Genomic DNA, 27,474 nt, shown 5'->3' on the forward strand with positions numbered 1-27,474 from the left:
GGGGGACGGAGATCGACCGTGAGAGAAGGGGGCTTCCGAGCAGGCTGTGCCCCGTGCCTGCGGGTGCAGGAGCCGCCCGCCATGCCTGCTTTCCGGCAGGTCGGGGAGAAGCAGCTTCCCCAGGAAATCATCTTCATGGCCTGGTCTCCCAAGAGGGATCTCATCGCCCTTGCCAACAAAGTGGGGGAGGTAAGGCGGGGCCGCGGGGAACGGGGCAGCTGGAGGGCCCGGCTCAGCGAGCTGGAAATGGTGGGTAGAGAAACCGCCTCCTTAGACAGGGCTGCTGGGATCTCTCCTGCTAGGGGGAGCGGGGTTCCCTGGCTGACAGTCCGTCTCCGCTCACAGAGAGGGGCCTGCTGCCTGCCCCCTCCACGAGCCGTTCCTTTAGGGTTCACCACACAGGGCTCCGCTCCGTGGGGCCAGTCCAGTGCCCTGCCTCTGGCAGTGCCCCTACCTGGTACTCCAGAGGGAAAGAACTCTAGTCTCCTACTTGCCAGCTGGGCAGTGTTGTGCCGGGGGGTAGCATTGGTTACCCTCAATGGCCATTACTGACATATCCAAAACATGCCTCCTTATTCCTTATGGCCTCTTCAGACACATGAATAGTGGTGCATAGCTGTCTCCAGTCTTAGTGTGGCATATATCTGTATGAGTGTTTGTGTTTTTTTTTTTTAAAACCCTTCACATGAGAATGAGTTGTTAAGTGCCCTGGGTTTACCATGTTGGCAGTTTCAAGGCATTTTGTTAACTGTACAGCTAGTTTAGCCAAGAACTGTGTTCTTCCATGCTGGCTGCATGGCACAGTTGCCAGCATCTGTTCAGGAGAGACTCAGGTTTACAGTAGCTGCTTGATGTGTGTTGCAAGGCAGAATTTAGTGGAACAGTGGTGTGAAGAGTCTGGCACAATGCCTGAACATGCTGTATCTGAATCTGTCTCAAATGTTAAGTCTCTGATGACTTTGGGAAGCATCCTGTTTTCCTAAAGTGTTTTTAAAAACTGCTTGCTGATTTTCTTCCTGTCTTGTGTTCTCTCACAATCCTGATGTTCTTCAGATGTGTTCTAGAAAAGGGGTATCATTTAAATGTTCATCCCGTCACCACAAGATTCCGTACTCATCTTCAAAATGTTCAGGTTAAGATCCCTGGGAGTAACGAGCAATAGTTGCTGCTGGGGGTGAAGTGGGTATATTGTCTCTGTGTGTTTTTTTTAACTATATATGTGGGCCTTTGTCCACAATATAATAGTTCTTGTATATTGGGCCAAAAATACTTTGTGATAGGAGAATTTTTGCCTTACTTTATCCTTTCTATTTTTTTTACCAATCTAAGTAAATGGTAATTCTCAGCAGAATGCCTGTTTTTGTGTGTGATTTAACAAGTGTATAAAAATTAATTTATATTTAAAATAATTTTAAAACCAATAAAAGCATCAAAAACTAGTTAGTGGTGCAGAGGCAGACTGTATGTCCTGGAACAACATGTTACATATCAGTTTCTTTCTTGAGGTAACGTAATTCAGAACTTCCCTTGCCAGTTTGCCACATATTGCTTCTGATCTTATGGCAGTGCTGTTCGCTGATGACAGGGTAGGGGGGTTGCTTCGATCAGAGACCGTTTTTTCTGGTCTCTCTCTCAGTTCCTGTTTTCGTTGTTTCCCTCTCTCCCTCCACAACACATTCTTTTTGTTAAAAACTCCACTGTCTACCAGTAGTTTTCAACCTGTGGTCCACAGACCCATGCGGGTCCGCATAGTATGCCTAAGATTTCCAAAAGGGTCTACACCTCCATTTGAATTTTTTTAGGGTGTCCGCAAATGAAAAAAGATTAAAAACCACTGCTCTACACTTTGGTCTCCTCATGATGAATCTGGCTATGGATGGGAAGATCAACTGCAATGCTTCCACAACACAGTTACTATCTGATGCGGAGGCTTCTCTAAATACCATACTATTCCGATTGGCCAGGTTGATTGTAGACTTCAGGTCTTAACCTAAAACCTCTTTTCATTGCTTCGTAGTAGACAGTATGCCCCAGAACTCTGTGTGTGTATGTATGTAGAACGAATGCTTTCTTGATACAAATAGTTCTAGATCTGACTTTCAGGATGTGGGGATTTATTTAAGTCTAATAAAAAGGAGTGCATCTTTAGTGGCTGACTTACAAAATATTGTTAAAGGAGGAAGATGTTCAAGTTTCCTACATTTAATCTATCTGTTTTTCAGGTTTTACTTCACCGACTTGCAAACTTTCAACGAGTTTGGAGTTTGCCACCAAATGAAAATACAGGGAAAGAAGTTACAGCCCTTGCTTGGAGACCAGATGGCAAAAGTAATGTTAAATATACGATGCTTTGTGCTGCAATAAAAATGGTGTTGGAAATCAACAGATACCTTTAGTGAACACAGTACCAACTATCTCAAAAAGAAAATACCCACTACAAAATATTAAGAAAAGGGTAGCTTAATTTTATGTAGCAATACTGTTAAAATGATAGTGAAAGGTACCTCTTTGATGTGTGATGTAATGTATAAAGAATGGCCAGATTATTGTGGCACTGAAGTAACAGGTGACATCTAAAATCTGATTGCAATTATGAGAATATTATTATTCAAATTGCATGGCACAATTTTCAACTCTTAATAGTGCAAAGATGTTCTATGTCAATCATCCATCTGCATATGAATGAGCAGAATCTCCAATGAACTGGCATTCGTTGGGAATGAGTTAATTAAAAAAGATGAATATGGTCACGTAAATCCTTATGCAAATATTGCCCAATGAATATTCGTGTCAGTGTTCTAATCAAGTAGGGATGAGTTCTTGTGAGAATCTTAGAATTATGTTATGTTGCAATAAAATATCCTTGCTAATTGAACAGTGCGTCTCAAATGTATTTTTGGCACCAAATTTGCTAAGACTTTCGTCTATGCTTATCTTATGTTTTCTCCCATGAGTAACAGTAAGCTAAGCATGGACTTAGGTTAAACATGGGCATAAGTCTTTGCAGGATCAGGTCATTTGTCAGGTGTGATCCAATATGCCATTTTAAAATAAAAAGATTGACTTCAAGTCTGCTTTTTAGTAAAATGGTTTAAAATTAGAAGTGAAATTAATGTACTATAAATAGAAAAAGAGAAAATTGTATATAGTATTTGGATTTAATGACTGAAGAATCATTACATTTCCTAGCTTGTCGTATGTTTGAAGTAGCTGCAGAGTTTTGTGTGTTGATTGTTTCACATTATTCTGTTACTTCTCTAGTTTTGGCTTTTGGCCTAGCTGATACCAAGCGTGTGATCCTGTGTGATGCAGAAAAGCCTGAAAGCTTACACTCTTTCTCAGTGGATGCTCCTATTACTTACATGCATTGGATGGAAGTAACTGAAGAAAGCAGGTAGCTCTAAAACTTTACAGTTAAATAGTGGAATATAGTAGTTAAGCAAAAAAAAGTAACTTTGTCACACAGCTCAGTCACTTTTCCCACCACTTCATTAAAAAAATCCCCTTTTTTGTTTCTAGTGTAGGTTTTACATATATTTATTGATAACAATGCAGTTCTAGTGCTATAAGCCTGATATTTTTGTTCTCTAGTTATAAGAACAAGAACACTTTTAATAAGTATCTTGTGCATCCATTTATTAATTTATAGTTTATTATAGCTTATTTATTTAGATATATGAACTAGTATTGACTTGCATAATTGCTTCTCAGTTTATGTAATGGTGCTGTTCTAATCATCAATCAATAATCAATATCAAACTTATTGCTGTAATCTGCTTTGTTGTACCTCGACAATGGAAAGTGATAAATTAAAATAATATTTTATCCACATTTTTAAGAATTTTAGTGATTTATTTATTTTTAATGCATTGATGGAAGACCCATAGCTATTGGAAGTGCTGTCTTCATTTTGTTTGTATGTCAGGACATAAGAGTACCCCCATTGTCTTGCAATTTGTGTGCCATTAGTCATAAATTGTGCTTCCGTTCACTCTATGACATTCGCACAGATATGATATGTGCCCTCCATAGTTCCACATGCCATAGAGGAAGATGGGGGCATCCCTCCACACATTTCTGTGTCCTCACAAACATTTCTACACTGGCTATATTAAAAATCCAAGAAATTCCATAAACAAAAATTTTGTTTAAAAGGGATTAAGGCTAGGTAAGTGTGACATTCTTCCCCCTCCCCTCAAACACAAACCCTGAATCGGAAAGGAAATATTAAGCTAGGGGATATTTTTTAACCATAGACTAATGCCCTCGTAGCCTGTTTCCACACTCAGTATCTTCATAAGTAACTTCCTGCAGAATATGTTGTGGGCTTCCTTAATCTCTCTTTACAGTACTCTCTACATAATTTTAATTGCAGCCTCATGCTTCCAGCATAAACACACAAAATGCTGGACACTTAACTTATGGATATATATTAACCTGAAATGAGGTTGTAAATAAGGTTTTGCTTTAGACTGAGGAGTCTTTCTGTTGACTTCAGTGGGCTTTGGATCAGACCCATAGACTTGTGCTAGGAAGTATTTAAAGCTCTTCAGGGCAGGATAAATACATACATATATATACATTGTCTAGCACAGTGAAGTCCTGTGCTCCATGATCAGGGCCCCACACACTGTTGGAATGCAAATAATTAATAACGATGGAAGATTTGGGAAGCAAACCACTGAACCAGCAAATATAAACTTGTTCTCCCCCTTTCTATGTGGGAAACGCTAAGCCAAAAGGAGAGGATATAAAAACAACAAGATAGCTCACTAGTCATCTTGTATTGACGTGATTGTGTTTTTAAAAGTGTATATTTAGAAAACAAATGATATGCTTGTGAGATTTGTAACTCTTTGAACATACATGATATGTTAAATCTAAATTACTACCTGGCATTTTTTTTTTTACTTTTTACTATTTTTAAAGTCTGGCTTTGCCTTTGCTGGCATTCTTAATAATTTCTTCTTTTTCAGTGTTCTCACTTCATTTTATAATGCTGAGGATGAGTCAAATCTTCTCCTGCCTAAATTACCTGCATTGCCAAAAAAGTAGGTGTTAAATTAAAAAGCCTAAATATCTTAATTTGTCATTTAGTGTCATTTTATGGGTTCTTTATGTTTAATAGTACACAGCTGTTCTGAAGTAAATAAGAAGACATCTTTACTGAAGGCACTTATTTCTCAAACTTTATTTTGACTTCAATTTAGCTACAGTACCACTGCAAAAATTTTCAGGTAAGAACTGATGACTTCATATGTTTTCTTATAATGATGCTTATGATTGCCTATGGGTTACCATAAACACATTTTTATATTTTAGTGAAGAAAAATCAGATGAGATTATGAAGCTCTTGGGTGATGTAAGGTAAATATTGTTCTTTGAAATCTGTTTAAAAAAAAAAAAAAAACAAAAACCCCCAGCATGTTTGGATTTAAAATAATTTGTAACTTTTTTTCTTAATGGTGACTACAAAAGGGATGTGACTAATTTCTGTGACTTATTTGTTATCAGGCTAAATGCCCTTGTCCTTGGAGGCAGTTCTGGATTCATCGAGGTTTATGCTTATGGAATGTACAAGATTGCTACAGTAACAGGGGTAAGTGTGTTTTTTTGTTTTTTGTTTTGGTTTTATTTTTAACTTTCTGCGTCATTTCTCCTCTTAAAATACACCTTATTAGTTAACCACAGTTTTTAGTTAATCTTTGGGAGTGTAAAATATTGCAACTTCAGTATTATTATGCTTAAAACCCAAAGAGAGGGATAGTTGTATGGTTTTTATTTGTTTTTTAATTAGTATTCTGTCTGGAAAACTTCAAATCCTGTATAATTGAAATAAAGTGCACTAATTTAATACTGATCATCCAAAACAAAACAGTAAGCACACATTTTGTTTCCTCTCAATAGCTGAGACTTTTTTTTCTCTTTTCAGTTGATATTTACACAGAAATAGAATTCCGTTTCTGTTTGAAATAAGGGCATGTGTTTAGTTAACAGATCAGCATAGTATATGTACTTGTACTTATGGGGCTATTGAGAAAAGGAGATACTTTAACCCCTTTACATTGGACTCTTTCAGGTGGCAGGTTCTTGCCTTGGATTATGCTTTTCTAGTGATTTGAAATCACTATCAGTCATTACAGAGGTGCAAGTTTCCCCAGACAGTGCACCGGAGATTACTTATTTCCAGGTGAGTAAAATGGAGACTGCAAGCACACAAATAGTAGTGTTTTCTAAATGTTCCGTTAAAATATTAAAACTATTTATTTTTACTTCTCATATCAAACAATTCTAATATATTGTCCTCATTTCTATTTACATAATGATAAACGTTATTTTTATTTCCACCTACTCTAAAGTTCATGTAATATTTAGGTTTTTTAGATTCTTCATTTTGACTCAAATTGTTGTAATACGTGACTGACAGTGATGAAGCTCTGAAATGTTTGCATTTTTCTGAATAGCAGCCATATTCTAAAGCCTTTTGATATACTGTCTCCTTTCTGCCAGACTAACAACTAAACAGTTGTACTATTCCCTATTGTAGTGACTCAGATTGCCAAGCCTTTCCATATTGACATAATTTAACAATACAACACTTAAGATCTCGGTTAGTCTGTGTCTATTACGTTGCCTCTATTCCAGTCAAAACACAAAAAACAAGTATCAGATTTATAAAATGTATAACAAGGATTGGCATAGATATCTTAAGGAAATGTCTACTTCACCTGTGATCTAAACAACTGTTTTATCTGTTGAGTTTAAAAGAGGGAAAATTTAAAATGGAGAATGGACAAGTTTTTGTGGTTTTTGCCTTAATGCACATGATCCAGTCTATTGTAACAGAAAATAAAAAGACCATCCATCTGATTATAACTGTTGCTTGCGTTGCATATTACAGCTGGACACCAGTCTGCTATCAGTGTATTTACCTGAGGTAACTCGAATGGCCAGGAAATTTACTCATATTTCAACTCTGCTACAGGTACATTTTTGTTATGAATTCTTTTTAATACCACAGTTATTGTAGGCATTGGATTTTTTAACCCTATTTAGGTTGATTTTTAAGTTAATATAGAGCACAGCTTTAGAAATGTAAAGATAAGATTCTTATGAGAACATATGTATGTTTAATCTGAATTTTAAAAAAGTCACTGCACTAACTTTTATTTGCGTTGCAGTATATAAAGTTGTCATTGACATGTATGTGTGAGGCATGGGAAGAAATATTGATGCAGATGGACTCACGTCTAACCAAATTCGTTCAGGTATTGTGGTATAAGCAATTATTTGGGGAAGGCAGAGAATGAATAGCTTTCTTATTTTTATATATATATATATATATATATATATATATATATATATATATATATATATATATATATATCTCAGTTCTGTTTCTTTCATAGAAATCATAGGACTGGAAGGGAACTTGAGAGGTCATCTAGTCCAGTCCCCTGCACTCATGGCAGGACCAAATATTATCTAGACCATCCCTGACAGGTGTTTGTCTAACCTGCTCTTAAAAATCTTCAATGATGGAGATTCCACAACCTCCATAGGCAATTTATTCAAGTGCTTAACCACCCTGACAGTTTGGAAGTTTTTCTTAATGTCCAACCTAAACCTCCCTTTAAGTCTATTGCTTTTTGTCCTATCCTCAGAGGTTAAGAAGAACAATTTTTCTCCCTCCTCCTTGTAACAACCTTTTATGTACTTGAAAACTGTTATCATATCCCCTCTCAATCTTCTCTTTTCCAGACTAAACAAACCCAATTTTTTTCAATCTTCCCTCATAGGTCATGTTTTCTAGACCTTTAATAATTTTTGTTGCTCTTCTCTGGACTTTCTCTTAATTTGTCTATATCTTGTGTAATGAACAGCTATCACAGGATAATGGTCTCTGTAAATTCAGAGGCAAGCTGGAGTCCATTATAAATTAATGTTTGCCAAGTGCTTTGAAGTTGAAAAAGCATTGTTTGAGGGTTCAGTAGTATTATCCTGTGACTTTCTAGTCCGATGATGATGATATACCAATTGACTTTTGTAGATCTCATTATTTTAATGGATTCATGTTCATGCAGTAGTGATGGTTGTCCACTAATATAATTATTGGCTGATTGCCTTCTTATTAGATTTGTGTTTTCTAGCCCACTGAATATACTTTTGTTAGTGATTGACCAGCCTGTCCATGAAAGTGTACAACTTGAGCAGTATGTTTACACTCTTAATTTGTGAGTGGCTAAAGTTGAATTCAATTTTTTATAAGCAAATAATTTCCTAGCACAGATTCCAATTATCATAACTATTGAACTGGAGCACCTGCAGCTCGGTTCATCTCACTGTCTTTACGTCAAGTAGGAAAAAGTATAGTAGAATATGTATAAGGGAGCTATCAATGAGATGCTGTTGGAGTGGCATAAATTTTGTAATCCTTGCTAGTATTTAACAAATTAAAAAAATTGTTTGGTAACATAGATTCTGAATTAATAAAAATAATGTTCAAAACTCTTATCACTATTGGAATAAATGTGAAAGTAGTGAACATTTTTTCCTATTTTAATCATTGAATTTCCAGTGATCAAGAATGCATTTTCAGTGTTCAATGATGTATTTTGTTTCTCTGTATTTTAAATGAGGTGTTTGCAATTCTAATGACGTAAATTGGTAATTAAATAAAAATCCTCAGTTTATTTCAGTAATTTTTGATTAACAGGAAAAGAATACAACCACTTCTGTACAGGATGAGTTTATGCAGCTGCTCTTGTGGGGCAAAGCAAGGTAGTTGCTGCTTGGGTTTTTATATTTCAGTTTCAACTTGTAAATGCATATTCAGATTAAAGAAAGAACACTTATTTTAATTTTTGTCACTTAGCCTTGAACTTCAAGCACTTTTAATGAACCAACTAACAGTAAAGGTATGGTAATGTTTACTGTCTTTAAATGGTCTATTTCAGTATCTTTCATAAGTGTCCTATTAATATACTGTAATGAAGCATGTCTCTTTTCTATCAGGGTTTAAAAAAGCTTGGTCAGTCCATAGAGTCTTCCTACTCCAGTATACAAAAATTAGTCATAAGTCACTTGCAGAGGTAAGTCATAGAACACATAATGAATTACAGAGATAAATTTATTAGTAAACATTCGTTTAAAAGAAACTGAGCCCAACAAAAACATGACCACTTCTTGTCATGCAGAGTTTAGTCTGTTGTTATTTTGTGACATCAGAAAACTATAAAATGTAATTTGAATATTAACTCTTATCTCCCTAAAATACTGTAAGGGAAAAAATACTTGATTTATGTAACTGATTAGTTATAGAAAAGTCTAACACTGTACAGGAAATGTGATGTAACTGATGTTTGGGAGCTGTGATTCAAAAAAAAGTAGGTAATACTTTTGGACAGAATGTTGCTTTCTGTAAAATGAGGATAATGATATATTTGAAAGAACTTTACAAAGTAGGGATGAGAAAGTGCTGTATAAGAGTAAAATATTTGTCAGTTAAACAATGAGTCTCCACTTGATTAAGAAATTATCCTTTTCTGTAATAGTGGCTCTGAGGCATTATTGTACCATTTGAGTGAACTGAAAGGAATGGCATCATGGAAACAAAAATATGAGTCTCTTGGACTAGACGCAGCAGGAATTGAAGGTACAGTAATTGGCTTACTATTCATCACACTGATGTTCATTTTGAAAACTAAAAATGGTTGCTCTCTTTGCAGATGCTATTACTGCTGTGGGCTCCTTCATCTTAAAAGCAAACGAGCTTCTTCAGTAAGTATTTATTTGGAGAGTTGCAACACAATTTTATTTTCAATAGGGCTGTCGAGCAATCGCAGTTAACTCATGCGATTAACTCAAAAAAATTAATCGCACTGTTAAACAATAGACTACCAATTGAAATTTATTACATATTTTGGATGTTTTTCTACATTTTTCAAATATATTGATTTCAACTACAACGCAGAATACAAAATGTACAGTGCTCACTTTATATTATTATTTTTCCTTACAAATATTTGCACAGTAAAAATGATAAAATAAATAGTATTTTTTCAATTCACTCCCATAAACGTAAACAAACTTGTTTGTCTTAGAGATTGGCTGAACAAGAAGTAGGACTGAGTGGACTTGTAGGCTCTAAAGTTTTACATTGTTTTATTTTTGAATGCAGTTATTTTTTTGTATAAAGCAACAGAGAGTCCTGTGGCACCTTTAAGACTTAACAGATGTATTGGAGCATAAGCTTCGTCAGACGCATGCCAATACATCTGTTAGTCTTAAAGGTGCCACAGGACTCTCAGTCTGGATCTGTAAAAATCAACAAACACGGCTACCCCTCTGATATTTTTTTGTATGTAATTCTTCATTTGTAAGTTCAACTTTCAGGATAAAGAGATTGCACTACAGTATTTGTATGAGATGAACTGAAAAATACTATTTCTTTTTGTTTATCATTTTTACAGTGCAAATATTTGTAAGGAAAATAATAATATAAAGTGAGCACTGTACATTTTGTATTCTGTGTTGTAATTGAAAGAAATATATTTGAAAATGTAGAAAACATCCAAAAATATTTAAATAAATGGTATTCTATTATCGTTTAACAGCGCGATTCATTTTTTTAATTGCACAACAGCCCTAATTTTCAAATGTAAAAATCTAACATATAGCTGAAATGAATGTTTGAAGATTTTTCTATGTCATTTCATGTATTAGAATAATCCCCTGCAGTAACTGTCCTTTGACCTCCTTTATTTAAAACATATCTGAAATGATCAAGTGAGATATTGGAGTGATGAACAGGGCAACCAAAATGGATCTTAGGAAAAGAAGAAATATAACTGGTACAATAAAGGTATTTTATTCTACAGCGTGAGTACCAATTTTGTGGAAAAACAGCATATGATCATGTAATTGGAGACTGTATCATAATGCACATCCACTTGACTTTGCAACCTTAATAATAGTTAACATTAATCTTTTAACCTAGCTAAATTTGTGAGTAATAATATAAAAATTTTGATATTGTTTAATCCACAATTCATATTTCAACAAAATTAGTTCTCTTAATGAGTAATTTCCAATGACCAGGGTAGTTTTAAACTTAGGTATAAAGCCACTAACTTAATTTTCCTTTCACAGAGTTTATGTATGTGCAATTTCCTAGGTTATTAGAAAAGTAAACTGAAAAAAATAGAAATTCCAAGCTCTGGAGGGGAGTATGGTCTAATGGTTATACACTTCTGTCTGTTCTCCCAGCTGTGATCCCTTCTGCCCCATCCCCTCCAACCTGTCTCAGTCCTTTCTCTCCCCTACCCTGTCTCCTTGTCCCAGTCCCTTTCTCTTTACTTACCCAATCACCACTCCTCAGACTTCATCCTAGTCTATCTCCTTGCCCAGACAATTCTAGGATCCCCCTTTGGGCTTGCTTTTGGAATCCCATTCTTCCACTGACTACCAGTTTCTCCACTTACCCACACCTAGTGCCAGTCTCCTTTCCCAGCCAGTACTTGACCCATACCTCTCTACCTCACCCCAGCTCCTTGTTCAATCTCTCTCCTCCTTTCTGCAATTACAAGAAAATTCTAACTTCACCACTATAGCCCTGGACTGTGGGGCTTGTACATGCACCATCCTGTCATCTATAGGAGCTTTGAGGGGATGGAGCATGCTCAGTGAGGATGGAATCTACAGAGATTTTAGCTGTTAGGCTCTAGCAAATCTGTACTGAGCATTTGTGAGCCGTGATTCCCCCTCCCCTCCCCTCCCCTCCCCCAGGCTTATAATTTGACAAAATATTGGGTGAATTCTCATACAGACCGGAAAAGGCATACCCCTGACACACGTATCTGCGCTCCTTCCAAATTTCAAGCCCCTACTCCAAAACATGAGGGTGCTACAACATATAAAAAAAAAAGGTCATCAGAATCTTTTAACTGGGAAACATATTTTTCCCTAGCCTCGTTCTCCAAAATGACTGAACCAGTTTGGCTGAAATTTTCCAAAACAATTCAGCCTGAGGCAGACATCTAGCATGGAAAGTTCAGCTCAAGGAGTTAAACTATGGCAAAGTTATAAACAACTGAAAGTAGTCTTGTAATGGGAAGTGTAAGGCATTGCTACCATCCCCGCCTATAACACAGTTAGAACTTCTGCATAAACTTGCAGCTTGTGGCCTTTGTTTAGATCAAGTCTTTTACCAATTTTCATTTTCTTTTTTTATACAGAGTTATAGACAGTAGTATGAAAAACTTCAAAGCATTTTTCCGATGGTTGTATGTGGGTAAGCTTAATTATATCCTAAGTATTTCATATCTGCTTTATATTTTAATTATTTGCTTTGGAATTGTCATAGTGTAAAAATATTTGCCTGTGGGTTAATCTGTGGAATTGACTTCTAACAAATGTAGTGTGATAAGCTCTAGCTTTTTAAAAAATAAATTAAATGATGAAAAGAGCCAGTATTGTATTTAAATATTGAAATGTTGGCAAAAAATAGATTGACTAAATCCAATTGTGGAGCTGGTGTTATGACTTTCTATTTATTGGCATCCTGGACATTCATACAAGTTAAAGTGACTTTTTTCCTTTATATAGGTGATTTGGGCAGCGGGGGGAATCTCTGGCTATGGTTTATCTCCTGTATATTAACAGTGGCTGCTCTTGGCCAGTTTAAATGAAGAGCAGTCGCTTAATTGAGAAATCATTCTCTCCCCTCATTTCAAAACCTATATTAGTACTGAATCATACTAATAAATAAAACCTAAGAATCTTGATTCCTTGTCCCCTGCACTAGTCAATATTGCATCTAAAGAGTAAACTTTCCTGCTCTATCATCTTTATCTTAATATTTTACCTTAGGAAAATGTTGAGTGTATTGGAAAAATAGCATTTTTGCTGTTCTCATTTTTCCCCAGCCATGCTGAGGATGTCAGAAGATCATGTTCTTCCAGAGCTGAACAAGGTAGTAGTAACTTCTTCCTAGTAGATGCTTTTTATAATATTGCAATGTTAAGTCTAATTCTGAGGGTAGCCAGTGTTTAGTGCAGTTAGAAACAAAAAACAACCTTTTAAGGTTGTTTCTTTGAAGTAAATTTAATTTAAAGAATGATGCTGTCCATGCTCGTCCTTTGGGATAGTTAGTGCATGAAATGCCCTCAGTTGCACATTATCAGCTGTAATGTGGCCAGCCTTATGTCTGATACTCTTTTTAAAAAATTCTCACTTTTCTCTTTGAAGTTGAGTAAACTGTGTTGACCATTTTAGTGAGTAGGCTGTATAGTGGATCTTTCCACCTTTTGAAGGAGGCTTAACTCTTTGCTCACCTCTCCAGTGCGCACCTTGGCCCTGACTGGGGTGTCTACTTCCGCCCCTCCCCTCAGCATTGCTTCTGTTTCTCTGAGTCTAAGCTAATATCACTCCTGTTGCATGATCTTATCTGCAGCAGTCCTTTACACACTATATGAAAGCAGTTGCTGCTCATGTAAACTTTTATTAATGTGAAGCTTTGTGTTTGATTTCACTTTGTTTTGAAGAAAATTGTTGCTTCCCAGTATTCTTCACCAGCAAAATTGCTACTCTGCTGCTATTAAGGTATAGTATATAGAATCATAGAAATAGGGCTGGAAGGGACCTTGAGAGATCATCTAGTCCAGCCTCCTTCGCTGAGGCAGGAACAGGTATGCCCAGGTCATCCCTGACAGGTGTTTGTCTAATCTGTTTTTAAAAATCTCCACTTATGAGGATTCCACAACCTCCCTTGGAAGCCTGTTCAAGTGCTTAACTATACTTAGGTTAGATATATTGGGGGAAAAAATAAATTCTAAGTCCCCTTTGCTGCAGATTAAGCCCATTATTTCTTTTCTTACCTTCAGTACACATGAAGAACAATTGATCACCATCCTCTTTGTAGTAGCCTTAACATAGTTGAAGACTGTTACAAGCTTCCCCCTCAGTCTTCTTTTCTCAAAACTAAACACGTCCAATTTTTTTAACCTTTCCTTATAGGTCATTGTTTCTAAACCTTTTTATCATTTTTGTAGCTCTCATCTGAACTCTCCAGTTTCTCCACCTCTTTCTTAAAGAGTGGCACCTGGAATTTGACACCGTACTCCAGCTGAGACCTCACCAGTGCCGAGTAGAGTAGGATAATTATCTCCTGTGTATTACATAGGGCACTTCTGTTAATATACCATATAATATTTGCCTTTTTAGCAAGGACATCACATTGTTGACTCATTGAATCTGTGATCCAGTATAATCCCCAGATCCTTTTCAGCAGTGCTATTGCTCAGCCAGTTATTCCCCATTTTGTAGTTGTGCATTTGATTTTTTTCCCTCCTAAGTCTAGTACTTTGCATTTGTCTTTGTTGAATTTCATCTTGTTGATTTCAGATAAATTCTCTTAAATATTCAGGGTTTTGAATTCTAATCCTGTCCTCTGAAGTGCTTGCAACCCCTCTAAGCTTAGTGTCATTTGCAAATTCTATAAGCATACTCCATTATTTAAGTATCAGACCCAGGACAGACTATTATGGGACCCCCACTAAATATGTCCCCCCCATTAGATAACTGCTCTTTGATTAGTCTTTCAAACAGTTTTACATCCACCTTATAGTAACTTCATCTGGACCACATTTTTCTGGTTTGTTTAGGAGAATGTCATGTGGTACTGTGTCCAAAGCCTTACTAAAATCAAAGAAGGAAATTAGGGTGATTTGGCTTGATTTGTTCTTGACAAATACATGAATGCTATAACTTATGACCCTGTTATCCTCTAGGTGCTTACAAATTGACTGTTTTAATAATTTTGTTCCAGTATATTTCCAGATATTGAAGTTAGGCTGACTGGTCTGTAATTCCCTAGGTCTCCTTTAGACAATGATAGGTACTATGTTTGCCCTTTGTCAGTTCTCTGGGATGTTACCCATCTTCCATGAGTTTTCAAATATAATTGAGAATGGTTCTGGGATATTTTTTTTTTCCAGCTAGTTTCTTAAGTACCCTAGGGCGCATTTCATCAGGCCCTGCTGACTTGAATACATTTAACTTATTTAAATATTCTTTTACCTGTTCTTTTCTTATTTTGGCTTGTGTTCTTTTCTCCTGGTTTAATATTATTTGTGTTGTATCTGGTCATGGTTTACCTTTTTAGTGAAAACTGAAGCAAAATTTGCATTAAACACCTCAGTCTTCTTGATGGTGTCCATTATTAGCTATCCTTCCCCACTAAGTAGAGGACATAAACTTTCCTTCTTTTTCCTGCTAATGTGTATATATAGAACCTCTCTGGATTGCCTTTTATATCCCTTGCAAGGTACAACTCATTTTGTCCTTCCATACTTGTGCTGGTTTTTTACTTATCAATTTTCCCATGTTTCCACTTTTTGTAGGATTCCTTTTTGATTTGCAGGTCATTAAATAGCTCTCGAGGGAGCCATATTGGCTTCTTACCTTTAATATTGTGCCTTAGAGACAACTTCCAGCTCTCTTGAACTTCTTTTTCTCTCTAATTTTTCTTCTTATAGGACGTTACCTGCCAGTTCGCTGAGTTTGTTAAAATCTGTGTTTTTTAAGTCAATTTTTTTTTTATTCTGCTGCTCACGCCTTCCTTTTCTTAGAATCATGAAATCTATCATTTCATGATCACTTTCATCCAAAGTGCCTTCAGGTTCACAACCAATTCCTTCTTGTTAGTCAGAATCAAGTCTAAAAGGGCTGGTTACTTCCTCCACCTACTGAAAGAAAAAGTTGCCCCCAACACATTCCAAGAATTTATTGGACACTTTTGATTTGTCTTATTACTTGTCCAACAGATGCCTGGGTAGTTGAAATCCCCTATTACTATGTTGTTTTATGTTTAGATAGTTCTGTGTTTTTTTTCTAGAAATTCCTCACCCACCACTACTTCCTATTTGTTGGTCTCTAATAGATTCCTGTAATGACATTGCCCCTGTCCTTCCCCCCCCTCTTATTTTCACCCAGAGGCTTTCAATTGGTCTCCCTCTCTCGTCCTTCTGGACCTTCATAACAAGTGTGTATTCTTGGTGTACAATGCAACATCTCCCTTGTTCCTCTGTGCACCTTTCCTGAGCAAGCTATACCCCTCTATACCAGTGCTCTAGTTAAGAGATTTAAATTAAATTAATGGAGATATCCTATCTCCTAGAACTGGAAGGGACCTCGAAAGGTCATCGAGACAAGCCCCCTGCCTTCACTAGCAGGACCAAGTACTGATTTTGCCCCAGATCCCTAAGTGGCCCCCTCAAGGATTGAACTCACAACTCTGGGTTTAGTAGGCCAATGCTCAAACCACTGAGCTATCCCTCCCCCAAAGTCTCTGTGAAGCCAATTAAGTAATTTAGTTTATGGACTAATACTTTCAGTTCTTTCTGTTTATTCCCCATACTCTTTGCATTTGTGTATAGACATCTGAAATGGTAAGCAGAGTCCCCCACTTTGCCCTCTTGTTGCTCTTACGACTTTTTTGGAATTTTTCATTTCTCTCTCCCAACATTTAGCTCTCTGTTAAGGTCACTTTTTTTTTTTTTTTTTTTTTTTTACATCTAGCTGTAGTCTTTTGTCACCTGCCTCCCTGGAACCTATTACATTCTACATATGTTTGAATTATGGTTATTTTATAGACTTTCCCCTTTTCATTTCCATTAGATGACTCAAAAAGATATCACATTTGTTGCTGATTTTCTTACTGAACACTTCAATGAGGTAAGGTATTTCAGTTTACTGAGTGCTTTTCTGCATGCACCCTAATTCTGTTCTGCTTCAGACAACTGACCTGGAAAGGCTGGTTAAACTAAATTGTTTGTTTGTTTTTTAAGTGTCTCATTATGAAAAATCATCTAATTCCCCTTGTCTTAAGTACTGTCTGGTCAGTATTTTGTGTTTAAAATTTGTTTTATGTTTGGTTCAGGCACCAGAGCTCTACAATCGTAAAGGAAAATACTTCAATGTAGAGAGAGTTGGTCAGGTAAAGTATCAGTATATTGAGATAAGAGAGACAAGGTATATGGACGAGCACCAGCTGGGGAAAGAGGAACAGGGGGGCAAGGGCTAGAGTATTAAGATTATGTAGTTACCAAAGAGCACTCCTTCTAACTCCCTTTCTGCTGCTCATAACACACACACAGTTGTTAAGAGTGGAGGATATTATTTTATCTTTATTAGGGAAAGATTAATTCAAAAGAAAATTAATTGGATTAATATCTTATACATTATTTTCCTCATTTGTATGGTGTATTTAAAAAAAAAGGTGGAACGTAGTTGAAACTAATGTTGATGGAATGAAATTGAAATCTGTTTGCTTGATGTGTTCAAAACATGGGACCACTAGTATTAGAATCTGAAATTACAGTTTCAAAGAGAGATGGTTTATAACTATCTCTGATAAGAAGTTCCACAGCATTTTGAGTAACTTGTTATAACCTGATTTAGAATGGACAATAAAACATTTTCTAAAGACCTGGGAAGAAGGCCCCAAAACTGGGTTATTTATTTTTTAAAAAAGGCCAGTTTAGTGAGGATATTATGACATGTATTCCTCCAATACAGTCCTTCAGTGAATGTGTCATAATTATCTTGTTTTTAAATGTTTACTGCATGGATCTGTCATTTCTTCCAGTACTTGAAAGATGAAGATGATGACCTTGTATCCCCACCTAACACAGAAGGAAACCAGTGGTTTAACTTTCTTCAAAACAGCACACATCTTAAAGGTATTGCATGTTGCTATTATACTGTGAATCAAAGATACATGTGCAGATTTGACAATATTAATAATACCTGTGTAGGCATGAGTGCAAGTAGATTATACTGTATCAATGGTGACAAATGTCAATGGTGTAGAAATAAACATGCAGATCTCATTGCCCTATAAAGTGGTTTCCATACAGCCCCCTGCTCAATCTAGAATAAGATCAAAGTTTTGGAAACTGTTTTTCCTCAGGTATTATGGAATCCCTCTACATTCCTGAGAGAAGAATGTAAAAGGGAAATTAGACGTCAAGTAGTTGATGCTCATAGTAATTTGTTTTTGATTGCCTTGGTGGTCTAAAACTCTTCCATAGCATGGACCAAATTACAACAGAGAGACTATCTTGTCTTTCTGCCTATTCACAATCATGTAGCATCCTTATGGCAACTACAGCAATTGTTTATATGACAAAATATATCTGGAAAGTTATGTAATATAATTTAGGTATCTTTTTCATTTGATTTAGTGGCTGGAAATAGCCAGCACCATGTAACCAGCCAGCTTTCTGCCACCAGCAGAGAACGCTGCACAGTTTGAGAATGATTGTACAGTATAAACCAGCTTCTTGTTAGTATCACAATTCAGCAAGTATTAAGGCATTCACTTGCCTGGTTATCTGCATAGAAATGTAAGCTTGAAGGAGTAGGAACATAAGTGGTTTTGTGAGTGATGCTATAGTTCCAGTTTTTGGTAGTTTATATTACCTTCTAATTCAGCGTATATTTATTATTTTTCCAGTAAAATCTTTGTAGAGAAAGGAATTAGATATACTTCAGAAGATAATTAGTAACAAATAAACTTAAATGTGTGTGCATGAAATGTATCATGTCTCAAAGCAAGGAAATTCAAGCTGAAAATATTTCCATAGTAGATTCGCTAAGAGGAAAGAAGCGTTTTTGGTATAGCAGGATGCTTCATGACACATGTATTGCTAGCTGTTGGCTGACTGCAACTCCCCTGTTTATACCATTTGAATTAGTTGGTGGGGAAGAGAGCTACAAAGGACAAACAAGACTCCAGTTCTGATTTCTATATCCAGACCCACACTGTGCTTCAGCTAGAATGCAAACTCATTTAACTGTATCTTTACAAAAACTGTATTTTTCACTAAAAACATAATTATTTGTTTGCAGAAAGTCCACTGCTGTTTCCCTATTACCCTCCGAAATCACTGCATTTTGTCAAAAGGCGAATGGAGGGGATTATTGATCAGTGTCTACAAAAACCAGCTGTAAGTCCTGTTTGTTACAAACAGTGTGCATTTTGGGACAACAATTACTGCTGTTTTGATCTTTTGATTAATTACTCTAAATTGTTTAAAGTGAATTTAGTACTCATTGAAGGTGCCACATTGTATGCCTTAAGGGCTGAAGTTCCCTAATTAGCCGTAGACAAGGTGTACCACATGGATGACAGTAATGCAGCTTCCCTTTCCAGTGTGTCTCGAGCCTGTCATGGGGCTGAGAAGGTGGTTAAATCTCTCTGCCTGTTCAGTTCTTTGCTTCTCACACACACAACTAGTATCCATTTTTAAATTTAATTCATTTTATTTTCCAAGAAACAGTACAGTGGTTTAATAAATAATTTTTAAAAAGTGTGTCAAGTGATACTAGATTTTGTGATAAGGACATTTATTCAGAAGGAACTAGGCTGAGTCAGTCTGTTTCAGGTAGGTTGTGATTACTTTAAAAATGGTGAGGAGGGGTGTGTGTGTGTGTGTGTGTGTGTGTGTGTGCGTGTCTGTGTGTGTAACTAAATATTTTTTTCTGTATTTTGGAATGTTTTAATGGTGTGTTTCAGGATGTGATTGGAAAATCAGTACATCAAGCAGTTTGCATGCCTTTATACAAAGGATCTAAAAGGTACATTTTTTCCTTACATTATGTTTAGTGTTAATTAGCATAGAATTATTGAAATTGTTACCTTCTGACTTTTTTTGGTTTGCTGTTTTAGTGAGGACTCTACACCTCGATTATTTAAATTACCCTTTATGTAAGTATACTGCTCTTCTTACTATATTTCATTTACCATGTTTTATGTTTTGGTCTAACTTTTTTGTTTTGTTTTGTATTTTAGGTGGAATGACAAATCCTCCAACTTACATTATGTTCTCTTCACCATGTTAGAAAGTTCTCTTTCTAAAATTTACATTTTGAGGCGGCACACAGATGTTTCCAGGTAAGAAATTGATTGGAAATGAAAAAGTATGCTCTTGGGGCCTGATTTTGCAGCCAGATGTATCTAGATCCAGTTCCAGGCTTAGGACCTTGCTCTTCATTGCTGGATTGAGTTATTTTACTCTTCCATGATTGTATGCTTCTTTATTCAAATGGAAATGTGTCAAGTATTCTTTGCTCCTTCCTTCCAGTGAGGAGTAATGGTAATGTTAAGTGGGTTCTTCATCTTACTTTATAAATATTCACCTTGGTCAACTCCTCGAACCTTGTGATAGACCTTGTATAGTTATTACAAAGCTTATCACAGTCTGTAAAAATGGGAAGATGATCTCAGTGGTTTGGACAGGTTATACTCTTAATTTCTTAGAGTAAATTGCTTTGTTCCAGTGATTAGTAGCTCCTGATGCCAAGGTCTGCAACGCAATTCTGTAACTTCAGTCCTTTCATCCATATTGTCTTTTGCTTTTCTTCTTCCATACCCCATCCTTGAGAGTGGAAGCAACGTATAGCGAGCCTATCTGTTCACATCTAAATAGGCTGTGCAGTCTGTTCCAGTAGTTGGTGTAAATCTTTGGATTCTGGTATTTTGGCATGGAACTTTAAGGACGAGTAACACAGGTAGTTTTCTCCCTCCTTTAGGTCTGCTAATAATGGACTACTTGCTGTTGATTTTGGAAACTTCTTGAACAACAGTATAAATGAAAGCTCAGATACAAGGTTAGTATATTTGGGAAACAGGGTATTCAATAATTTATCAGATTATGTTCCTTCAAGGGTTTGCTTATTCTACTTAATATTTTTTTCAGCTGTTTACACTTAGAGTAACTTGCAGGATCGGGGTCTTTGTGGGCAGACCTGGATGCTTGCATCCTCATTGAACTTACAGGATTTTGGGCGGGTGGCTTACTTTGTACTTGAACTCAAGTTCAAGGAAACTATCATAATTTGCTAGATGGAAACGAAATTAGTTTAGTTCTGAAACTGCTCTTGCCTAAACATGGAATACTGACACTTAAAAACAGTGACACAAAATAAGATCTTAACAAATAGTAATATGCATGAAGTGCATAATGGTTGGGCATAATTTCCTCAATGCAGTGTTTTTGGGGAATTCTCTTCCCAGGATTTCCCTTTTCTCTGCTCTCCACATCTCAGAAAAGCCATGTCAGGCCAACTTCTCCTTCCAGCAAGGGAGAGCTAGATACAGCTGCCTTCAGAGCTAACCAACCAACACCTGTTTCAGCAATACCAAATATTTCCAGGGTGCTTGGCTTCCTTTTTTTTTAGTATTCCCATTCCCTGCCTTTTTGTGTGAAGGATCACACAAACTTTGGCCCTGAATATCTATCGCCTGCATGTGGCATTGCCATAAAAACAGTGGACTGCCAAGCTTTCTGTAACCATAGGGTCATGACTGTGTATTTTTATGACCTTTTTGATCAATAGCCCAATACCAGGTTAAGAACACTTCATTTGTGGACTGAGGCAAAACTTGGATCTAAAATGTGAAACATAAATACTGATCACTTACTTTAAGATCTTTCAGTATTTATTCATTCAGTTTATTCATTTACTTTTCGTAAAACTTGATGGAATACAACTAAACACATCATCTGTTTTGCTATAGCTTCTACAGTTGTGTAGATGCACATTTTTATGATGATGAAACTATAACCGTGGTTCTTAAGGAGAATGCTGAACAAGAAGGCAAAGAGAGAATCTTGGCTCAGTTGCCTTTATCTTCAGTGTACGTTGACGAGGACCAAGAAAGGGAATTCAGCTTGAATTCTAGTAAAAGGTATGAAAATATGACCCCCTGAAAATTAAGAGCCGAAAAGCAGATTATACAAGTATCTGATTTGTGTACAGTTATACACTTAACACACATGTATTTTAAAAAGAAAAAAAATCACTTTTCTTCCTCTGAGGGAAGATGATTACAGTTGATTACAACTTCCAAATCTAATGTTTGTGCATATTTAAGCTTGCATGCTACTTATAATAAAAGTTCACATCTCTTTTTTTAACAAATGGGAGAGCCAATTTTGAGAATGTACTGAGGAAGTAGAAATGTTGTCTGATTCTGTGTAAGAGGATTTAAGCCTCACCACTCACTGGAGTACTAGAGACTCAGGAACAGGAGTGAATACACAAGATCTGCAGTTGCACTGAGAGGGATAGGGTAATAAAAAGTTGAGGGAATATTTCTTCCTCATTCTCCCAGTGTTTGTACTTATGAGTATTATCACTGTCTGCTGAAAGAACAGAACTAACTTATCCCTGGAATGAAAGAGCAGGATCAATGCCTTCCCATATTTATTTATATTGCCATAATGGTTTCAGGGTAAGAAGAGAGATTTTGGGTATATTGTAAAGAAAAATATGTTCAGTAACAGAAATTTAGAATATATGCAGTAGGATAATCACAATGCTTATAAGTCTGTTATCTGTGGTGCAGTGAAATTTTAATTCTGTCATTTTTGTCTGAGGTTACTCAGGGTAGAGTTGCTGCTTACACACATAAACAATGAATTTCTTTTTTTTACTACATCTAGGCTGGATGAGCAATCTGATGATATTCCTACACGTACTGTCTTTTTGGAGAGTCAGTGGAGAGTACTGGAGAATATGAAAGCTCAGTATGTTGCTGTGAATGGCATTCGGAAAGTTTCTTGTGTGGTAAGTATCATGTTTACAGTCTAGTATATAAATCATTAAGGGAAATAGTTTGCTGATGCAGTGACTGAAGAGATTGATACTCTGCATCTGTTACTCTTAGGGCACATATCATATATACTCGTTCATAAGCCAAATTTTTTTTAGTAAAAAAGGGAAGCACCAGAGAAGAGGGTTGGCTTATGAACGGGTATAGAGAGGGAGAGGTGGGACACAGCCCCTGCCCCTAACAGAGGGAGCAAGGAGAGGCAGCACAGCCAGCAGAGCCAGAAGGGAAGAGGCGAGGCCAGAGTCTCTCTACTTCTGGCTACGCTGCTCTCCCCCCAGCCTCCGGGGCTGGCAGGCTGCAGCTGTGCCACTCAGCACTGCCCCCCCAGAACAGGCTGTGGCTGTGCCGCCCGGCCCGCTGGAGCACGCTGTGGCCGTGCCGCCCGGCCCGCTGGAGCACGCTGTGGCCATGCCGCCCGGCCCAGCCCCCTGAAACATGCTACGGCCGCGCCGCTTGGTCTGGCCCGCTGGAGCAGGCTGCGGCCATGCTGCCCAGCCTGCCGGATCAGCTCCAGCCAGGCCAGAGAGATCCTCCCCTGGCCCTCCCCATTTAAGGTGGGAAGGGATGGGATGGGGAGAGTGTGGGGGTCCCGGGCTAGGGGTTGGGTCATGTGGGGGGTGGTCAGAGGGGTTACTCCCTTGACCCCCAGCTTCTCCCCCCTCCCCCACCAGTTGCTGTCCCCGCCCGTAAGGATAAGCAGCTGGCATGCCAGGACACTTTGTTTACTTAGGTTTACCTCCGTGCCTGCAGACGCTCGAGGTAAACAAACCATCTCGGCCCACCAGCGGCTTATCCTGATGGCCCAGGAGCCAAAGTTTCCTGACCCCTGAATTATAGGGTCGGTTTATGAATGGGTCATAAAAATTTCTATTTTTACTTAGCCATCTTTGGGGTGGGGGGGAGGTCGGCTTATAAACGAGCCGGCTTATGATCGAGTATATACGGTAATTTGTTTTGTAAAAAAATGTTTTTTATATCCTGTATTCTGCAAGATCCTTGGAAAGAAAGGAGGAGACAACCTGCATCTTCTCTCCATAGTGTAAAAAATTATAATTATAGAACTTAAATGTTTGCTTGCTTCTGTGTAAATAGATTGGTTAGTTTAGACATATTTATCTTATTCTAAATCAGCCATAGCAATGAAATAGGTTTATCACTAACTTGTTACTTTACTTCACTCCATTTAAAAGAAAATCAAGGTTTTGGTAAGTGCTTCTTTTTAAAGGCATTGGCCAACATTTTCAAACAATTTTTTTTCTGTTAATTTTATTAATGAAAACTTCTAAATATTTCCATAGCTAAGTTCGAATCTCCGTCATGTCAGAGTATTTGAGATGGATGTAGAAGATGATGGAGAGGCAGAGGAGGAGGAGGAGGAGGAAGAAACAACTCCAGTTGTAGGTGGTGAACACGAAGAGCTGAATCTGTCTGCAGTTAACCACAATAGTATGTGTGGTGGTTCTGTTGAGGTGGCAGATGAAACAGAAGAACATGAATTAAGCCTGGATTCTTGACCTGATCCTTGATATGTGTGCCTTCACTATAACAAAGAAAGAAGAAGAGACTAAAAGCTAACTTCAAACCATTGATACTTTTCTTTGTACTGTACCAAATATATTAATGTTGTGGATGTTGTAGAATACTACACAACGCCTCAAACAAAATCCATTTCTTTGCTCCAGAGTGTGTTTACTGAATGTTCATTCTGTTACAATTAGTTTGTAACAAGCACAATAGTTTCTTTCTGGAGTATTGCAGTACTGAATATGTGTGTGGAAGGGGGTGGTGGGGAGGGACAGCTGGAGTTTTAAAGGGACATAACCAATCTGTGTAGCCCATAAATTTACCTTCCTGAGGAGAACGTGTTCTAGGGGTCAAATTTTCAGATGTATGCTTAATGTTTATGTCCACTTGAGGGGTGCGAACATTCTGTGCCCTTGAAGCCAAGGTTTACAAACATATTTGACTAACACAGGTTTGCAGAGATGCATTGGGTATTTGGCTGTCCAAGTTTAGCTGGTGCACATTTCAAAAGTTTAACTCATACTTTTGTAATTCTTGCTTGTGTTACAGGGAACCCAAAAATTGTTAAAACAACCACCCCTGACCCACCTATTAAGGTTGTTAAACCCCAACTATGTCTGTGTTACATTATATGCAACAGAAATATATTGCAACCTGTGGTGTGGTGCACGAGACAATTCTTGAACATTTTCCCCTGTGTATTTTATGATGGAAAATTATATTATTACAGAGAATATATTTTTCTATTCTGATGTGTTTGTATGTCCCATGTATGCTTTCAATTTTGCTATAGTCATCTCCTTCATTAATTTATGTTTATTGTTGGAGTGTTGTGGTGCTCAATGTGAAAGCTAGAAACTTGTTTAAAATCTGAAAATGTTTGCCTGTTGCTGTGTAGTTAGCCTCCTTTGTTCTATAACTGCAGCTCAACTCTTTGAATTAAGTGCTGCTAAATACATAATACTATAAAACTGTGTGAGTGAATTTGTGTAACTTGACTTGGCGAAGTTAACTCTTATGCATGTGTTCCAGTTCTACACTTTTTTAACATTAAAAACAATTACTACAAAACGTATACAACTATTCTCTATAAATTGCTTTTCTTTGATTGTGTTGGTATGTCTAATGCCAATGAGTGATTCTAGAAATTATCATTCCCACCTTATCAATATGTAATTTGATTTTTTTTTTTAAATGGACCCTTATTGGATGTATAATTCTTACTTTCTAAAGAAAGTTTGTGGACCTTTTACTGGCAGAGAGAGATTTGTAAACATAAAGTGATTGGTATGGTTTGAGAGGTTTTAGTATAGGAAGCTCCTTAAAAATCAGCTCCCTCCCATCTCCTGTTGGACTATCTAAAAGTTCAAAGGCTGCTGTCTGGAAAGTGGACTTGCTTGTTGAAGCATTCACTACTGATGGGGAGAGCAGGCTCGGTCCAAGTCTTCCTTAGATTTGAACTGTGAAATGGCCTAGTTTGAGTGTTCTGGAAAAACAAGTCACCTGGATCCGCCTTCTTTTTAAGTGGCTGTAGTGCTTGGGGTTTGAAGCATTGCTTTCTGCTTTGCCACAGTTCGTTTTTCTAAATCTCTGTAATAGTCCTGTACTACAATATGCTCTTTAGAAATACTCAATTATTACTTCCATTCATCTTCTTCAGTCTTCCTAACCCAGTGTATACAGCACATATATGCAAGGGCCCAGTCCTGCATCCACTGAAATCAATGGGAACTTTGCTGCCAGCTTCATTAGGTACATGACTGGTCCCTAAATCTCTAGTATGCATAATACAAATGATGTGTCAGTTTAGAAATATTTCTCAGCCTATTTAGGTTGGCGACTAGTTAACTAAAGTAAAATGTTTTTCATGACCCCCTTACATTTACTATGGAAGTAGGAGTACAAAAGATAAGCGTATATAATTTGTGTGTGTGTCTTTCGAGAGGTTGACAGAATACTTGACCTCGAAGGGTTAGAGTGCACAACAATTGGGGAACAAAATTTTCTTTGTTTAAAATTTGTAATATATTTTTCAACACCTCACAGCTGCCTTGATCATCTTTTCTGACCCTCCTGGGGGGTTACGACCCACTGGTTGAGAAACACTGGATTAGAGCCTTTAGTCTTTCCTGATGATGTTTCTTTGCAGGCAGTCCTCGGACTTATGACACAATTGGTCCCCGAAAATCGCATCGTAAGTGGAAATGTCATAAGTCGGAACTGAGCATGTATGAACGTAGATTGAGCGTTGTGCTGTTCGTCGTAACTCAAACATCGTAAAGTCGAGGACTACCTGTACCTCTGAATCTTTGTACTGAATCTGATTGTTGGAGCCCATCACCTTCATCAGACAAGGCCCCAATCAGCCCATTTGTTGTTGTCATATCTTTAGTTTTGATGGGTGGTATGTGGCCAGTCATTTGATCTTATCTTCTCTAACACTTGCTTGTATTCCTGGGGGAATTCTGCGCCACTGCGTGTGTGCAGAATTCATGTCCCCGGCATTTCTTTGCTTCCCTGTAGAAAACTGACTTTCTGACAGGGAAGCAAAGGGAAGCTGCAGGAGCAGTCATGCACCACTCCCTAGCTGTGCATGTGCAGAGTTTCTGGCACCTGGAGCAGCCGGTGGAGAGGTAAATCACTGCAGCACTGGGGACACCCCAGCCAGTGGCTCCTACTGTGAGCCAGGATCAGCTGCTAGTCCAGGCTGGGCTGGAGGCAGGAGAGGACGGGACTTCCTCTTCCCCTGCAAGAAGTGGCTGGGGCTGTGTCAGACCTACCCCTAGCTCCAGGAAGCTCAGCATCCTCCCCTGCTTCCTGCCCCCATCGCTCCTCAGCTGCGGGTGAAAGGGTCACGGTAGGGGGAGCTGCTCCCCCATCCACCCAACCCCCATGCATCTGGACCTCCCATACCCAGACACTCCTGACAAGCCTCACGCTGTACAGCCAGAACCCCCACTAGTCCTCTATACCTGAACCTCAGCCCATTGAACCTCAATCCCTGCAGCTGCAGCCCCTTGAACCCAGATCCTCTGCCTCTGGACCACCCCCCCCCCCACTGATCTGCCTGCACTCAAACCCCCACCCCCATGAGCTGCACCCACTGAACCCCCACATACAGACCCCAACTAGATGTCCCCACCCCACCAAACCCCACTCCCCCAGTACCCAGATGCCCCCCTGCTGAGACCCCACCAGATCCCTCCGCTGAGCCCCAACCACTTTCACCTGGAAGCACCTTCAGCATCCCATTGCCCCTGCACCTGGAC

The 27,474-nt window shown here is 37.9% G+C and overlaps 1 protein-coding gene across 1 annotated transcript; it reads left to right on the top strand.

Moving 5' to 3' along the window:
- Nucleotides 1-25,179, top strand: ANAPC4 (anaphase promoting complex subunit 4). The gene is made up of 28 exons (XM_054029660.1): nt 1-189; nt 2,223-2,328; nt 3,262-3,394; nt 4,977-5,051; nt 5,211-5,237; nt 5,323-5,367; nt 5,515-5,599; nt 6,080-6,190; nt 6,902-6,985; nt 7,182-7,268; nt 8,717-8,781; nt 8,876-8,918; nt 9,016-9,092; nt 9,555-9,655; nt 9,729-9,780; nt 12,237-12,292; nt 12,927-12,973; nt 16,678-16,734; nt 16,940-16,996; nt 17,648-17,741; nt 18,913-19,010; nt 19,580-19,641; nt 19,733-19,771; nt 19,856-19,957; nt 20,596-20,673; nt 21,584-21,754; nt 22,512-22,635; nt 23,980-25,179. Exons 1-28 carry the CDS (start codon nt 82-84, stop codon nt 24,193-24,195), a joined length of 2,400 nt encoding a protein of 799 aa, XP_053885635.1. The 5' UTR covers nt 1-81; the 3' UTR covers nt 24,196-25,179.
- Nucleotides 25,180-27,474: the final 2,295 nt, after the last annotated feature.

Source organism: Malaclemys terrapin, chromosome 5 (assembly GCF_027887155.1).
Source record: "Malaclemys terrapin pileata isolate rMalTer1 chromosome 5, rMalTer1.hap1, whole genome shotgun sequence".
NCBI classification, from domain to species: Eukaryota; Metazoa; Chordata; order Testudines; family Emydidae; genus Malaclemys; species Malaclemys terrapin.